Below are 3998 nucleotides of genomic sequence, written 5' to 3'. Positions count from 1 at the left end.
AAAGAGAAGTAAGGCTGGAGAGGGTGTAGGTAAGTTTTAGGATAAGTAAACTTAAAGTGTAAAATATATATCACCATTTTAGAAGTGGGTTTTTGGGTTTGCTTTCTCCCCCTACTTTATTGGGGAGGACTTGCCATTGCTTTTATCAAGTGCTTGCTAGCCATGGATGCCAACTAACTTCTTCGATTGAAGGCCGGAGGATCATGTCTGGTTCCAGGAGCCGCTTGAGCAAGTCCTGGCATTCGGCCGAGATGCCCAGATGAGTGGGGAAGGACACCCTCTTCTGCTGCTGCCACAGCATCTTGGGGATGTCTGTGTCATCAAAAGGTAGGCTGGCACAGAGCATGACGTACAGGACCACGCCCATGCTCCAGACGTCACCCTTCTTGCTATCGTGGGGAATACCCTGAAGTACCTCTGGGGCGGCATAGGCTGTGCTGCCGCAGAAGGTCTGGCTCAGCTCCTGGCATGATTTGGGCAACACCGTGGCGAAGCCAAAGTCTGTCAGCTTCAGGCTGAAGCCCTGCAACAAAGCGTTCTCGCACTTGAGGTCCCGGTGAGCCACACCACAGCCATGGCAGTAGCGGATGGCCTCGACCATCTGACGGAAGAGGGCCTTGGCCCGGCTCTCGGGCAGTGGCCCCCCATTCAGCACACAGTCAAAGACATCCCCTCCTTCAGCCAGCTCCATCACCAGGTAGATTTTCCCGTCGGCAGACTCCAGCATCTCATACACTCGGATGATGTTCTTGTGGTCCAGGGTACGGACAATCTGGAGCTCCCGAGGCAGGAATCTCTGGATAAACTCTACGGAAACAAGGGAAAAGAGATGGAGTATCAAGTCCAGAAGGGCCTAACTCCTCCCTCCTGTCTGCTGCCTTCCAACTTCTGTCTGCCTATCTCCCCACCATGTCTGGGTCTTGTGCCTTGGTTCCCTTTCATAGTCTTTAATGTCTGTCTGCTTGGACACTGCAAAGAATGTTCACCTCTATTGTTTTTGTAGTTAATATATTACTGAAAGGAACTACTCCCTGTCAGCCTCAGGGACTGTTGTGAGCAGCCTGTGAGACCATGGATATCAAAGTGCTTTTAGGCTTTTAGACTATTAGGGACTTTTAGACAAGGCTATTGAATCTGTTACAAGGCCTGATTTGCCCACAGCGTGGTGAGCCCGCTCCTCTCACGTCTGCCTCCTGACCCACAGTTCTTTCCATGAACCCTGTCTTTTCCCCATCTGTGCCTTCGTTGGCTCCAGCTCCTGCCCTCTGCTAGCCCTGGCCGTGGCCTCGCCAGTCTCTGTTCCCCTCCTGGAATAGGAAAGGCCTTGTGGGCTCCGGCTCTGCTTCTGAGGATCCTTCACCTCCTGCCACTTTAATCGTGGATTTTAGAGGGTGTGATTTCCCTGGACTCCCAGCATCCCTCTGTTCCCCACTGACCTACCCCAGAGCCACAGTCTCTCTTGCTTTCCTTGGTTCCAGACTATAAGGGGAGGAGGGAATGATCCTTCTGACTGGAGGAAGTACCCACCCACCTCAGCCAGCCCTTGCTTCCTCCAAGGGGGCCCCAGCTCACCTTCTGGCCCTCCCATCTTGTCTATAATTTTAATCGCCACTTTTCTTTGGTGTTTTTTGGAAACTGCTTCTTTGACTTTTGAGTAGGTCCCTTCCCCAATGGTCTTGCCCAGCTGGTACCCATTGGAGAGCAGAAAGCCCTCCATGCTGTCTAGCACCTCCTTCCTTCCTGTCACCCTCTCAGCTCATGCTGCCTCTGCGAGGCAGCGCTACTCCACCATCGCTCTTGGCCTGCTCCTTTTCATCCGCAGCAGCCCCCAGCACTAGAACATTCTCCGTCTGGACACACAAGCCGCGGGTGGTGGAGAGGGAGTGGGTCAGACATTTTAAAACTCTGGCCCAATTGTGATGTAGATGTGTGACCCTTGGCCAAAATTGGCAATGCCCCCTGCCTGCCCTCACCACCACCACCAAACCCAGAACGGGTTAAGTCACCGCTGCGCTCAGTCCCCGCCCCAAGTAGTGAGTCGCAGCCCCGCCTGTGGGGGGCGCTCCGGACGTCTGCGCGCGGCCCGGGATGCCAGGCTCCTTTCCGCGGACACAGCCTCCTGCTCCCCCATCGGGCAGCTGGGGTCTGCGCGACCCATGGCAAGAGCCCTCCAAGTACCGGCTCGCGCCGCGCTAACTGCCGGCGCGGCGTGGGGTTCCCCGGCGGGAGGAACGGGTTCTATAAGGTCAGCGCGCCAAGGCCCGGGTCACAATGCAGCCCTCCCCCTCGACGCCCGGGCCCGGGCGCGCCGCAGACACCTGCCCGGCTCCGCCTGGACCGGAGCGTCCTCTCGCGGCCAGGGCTTGGGCAGCTACTTCCAGCCTGGGACCGGTCTCGGCCTCCGGCAGGTAAGCGATGGCCCAAGGGGCGGGCGCGGGGAGGGGGCGCCCGGCGGCCCGCGAGCTGCCTGACCGCCACTCCCCGCGCAGAGCGCCTCGGGACCCGGACATGAGTGCCCAGGAGGCCCCGCAGGGTCGGAGATTCCCCATTGAGGCCGGAGACTCCCCTGGCCTTGCCGTCCCCCGCGAGACCCAGGACAACCCGGAGCGGGTAGCTACGGAGCACAACCCAGTCAGGTGAGGCCGGCGCTCCTACCCGCCGCCCCACCCCGGCCCACTTTCCGTCCCCCGACCGCCCCACCCCTGCCCCACGTAAGGTCCCACATCCACGCCCGAACCTCAGGGACCCCAAGTGCACTCCCCGATGCGTCCCGTACAGGATGAGCCGGCTCCCGCCTCAGCGCCCCCTGTCGCGCCCCGCTTTCCCCAGGCCGCTTCGACGCTGCCCCGGCTGCCACTGCCTGACGCTGCTGCACGTGCCCATCGACGTCTACCGGGCCTTGGGCGGGAGCCCCCGGGTCCGCGCCACCTGAGTGCGCCTGCGCACGGTAGCTCCGCGGGAGCCGGGCGTGTACGAGGCCCGCCAAAGGCCACCACGCTGAGGTCGCGCGCGCCGAGCCGGAGACAATGATGCACATTTTAAAATAAAAGAACGATGCACATTTTAATAAAGCACAGCATAAACTTCTTTCCACTCCGGGCTGGCCGTGTATGTTTATCACGTCGGATCGGGCCCGCCCGCTGCTCCGCCTCATCCAAAGGCATCTTCCTTTCTGCTGCCTCCTCACCTGGACCCAGCCCCAGGGGCCTGCCCTTCCGACTCTGCTTTCTTCTCCCTGGACACCAAGCCCTTCCCCCATTTCTTGCTGGTCATGATCCCTTTCAGGGCCGCCTTTCTGCTCAGGCTCTGCCCTCATCCGTCTCCCCAACACTCTCCTTGGCTCTCCAGTAAAATTAGCATTACTGTGCTGGACTCTGGGGGCCCAGAGAAGCTTGGGACTGGAGGGGGTGGACAGAGAAGTTAACGAGAATGGCCACCCACACCAGGCCCATTTAATTCTCCCAAGATGGAGTTTGGTTTTGCTACCTGCTGTTTTGTGACTCTGGGCACCTCTGGCTTTGTTGAAGGGGCTAGGGCTGCCCCGTCCATCTTGAGCTTTGGTTTCTCCTAGGACTGGTGGGGCCAGAAGACTGGGGAAGAAGTCATTTGGAAAACTTCGATTTCTTATTCCTTTTTACAGGTGAGGGAACTGAGCCTTAAGCAATGTGCCTGGGGTCCCCCAGATGACAGGTGATGCTAGTGCACTCCTCAGCATCCTCAGACTTGAGGCCCCAAAATCCATGCATAGGAGGGGCCCATGACAGGAAGGCTGCCTTGAAGCTGAATATTTCCCACTTTCCAATTTTGTTTTAATGAACCTGTATTGTTTTAATATTGGAAAAAACGTATGTAACCCAAAGGTCAGGTTCAGTCTCCTGTCCCCTGAGATTTAAGTACGATTGACTCAACACCCCTCCTCTAATCCACATGGAGTAGAAGTCTAAGCCTCCCAGAGCACTTCAAATCCCATGGTCACCAGAAAGAGCCACCCTTTTCGA

The 3998-nt window shown here is 57.9% G+C and overlaps 2 protein-coding genes across 2 annotated transcripts; one reads left to right on the top strand and one right to left on the bottom strand.

Annotated features, from left to right (window-relative positions):
- Nucleotides 1-76: 76 nt before the first annotated feature.
- Nucleotides 77-2173, bottom strand: TSSK3 (testis specific serine kinase 3). The gene is made up of 2 exons (XM_007468679.1): nt 1573-2173; nt 77-807 (listed from the first exon to the last, which is right to left on the bottom strand). Exons 1-2 carry the CDS (start codon nt 1715-1717, stop codon nt 146-148), a joined length of 807 nt encoding a protein of 268 aa, XP_007468741.1. The 5' UTR covers nt 1718-2173; the 3' UTR covers nt 77-145.
- Nucleotides 2125-3093, top strand: FAM229A (family with sequence similarity 229 member A). The gene is made up of 3 exons (XM_007468680.1): nt 2125-2408; nt 2490-2636; nt 2830-3093. The coding sequence occupies exons 1-3, from the start codon at nt 2272-2274 to the stop codon at nt 2930-2932; spliced, it is 387 nt and encodes a 128-aa protein (XP_007468742.1). The 5' UTR covers nt 2125-2271; the 3' UTR covers nt 2933-3093.
- The last annotated feature ends 905 nt before the right edge of the window (nt 3094-3998 follow it).

Source organism: Lipotes vexillifer, unplaced genomic scaffold, assembly GCF_000442215.2.
Source record: "Lipotes vexillifer unplaced genomic scaffold, Lipotes_vexillifer_v1.1 scaffold1261, whole genome shotgun sequence".
NCBI classification, from domain to species: Eukaryota; Metazoa; Chordata; class Mammalia; order Artiodactyla; family Lipotidae; genus Lipotes; species Lipotes vexillifer.
The sequence above is the reverse complement of the archived record's forward strand: the minus strand, read 5'-3'. Positions and strand labels throughout refer to the sequence as shown.

Coding starts and splice junctions, on each gene's coding strand:
- FAM229A (XM_007468680.1), top strand. CDS start 2,272: ATGCAGCCCTCCCCCTCGACGCCCGGGCCCGGGCGCGCCGCAGACACC. Junction 2,409..2,489: donor CCGGTCTCGGCCTCCGGCAG/GTAAGCGATGGC, acceptor CTCCCCGCGCAG/AGCGCCTCGGGACCCGGACA. Junction 2,637..2,829: donor ACGGAGCACAACCCAGTCAG/GTGAGGCCGGCG, acceptor CGCTTTCCCCAG/GCCGCTTCGACGCTGCCCCG.
- TSSK3 (XM_007468679.1), bottom strand. CDS start 1,717: ATGGAGGGCTTTCTGCTCTCCAATGGGTACCAGCTGGGCAAGACCATT. Junction 808..1,572: donor CAAGATGGGAGGGCCAGAAG/GTGAGCTGGGGC, acceptor TTGTTTCCGTAG/AGTTTATCCAGAGATTCCTG.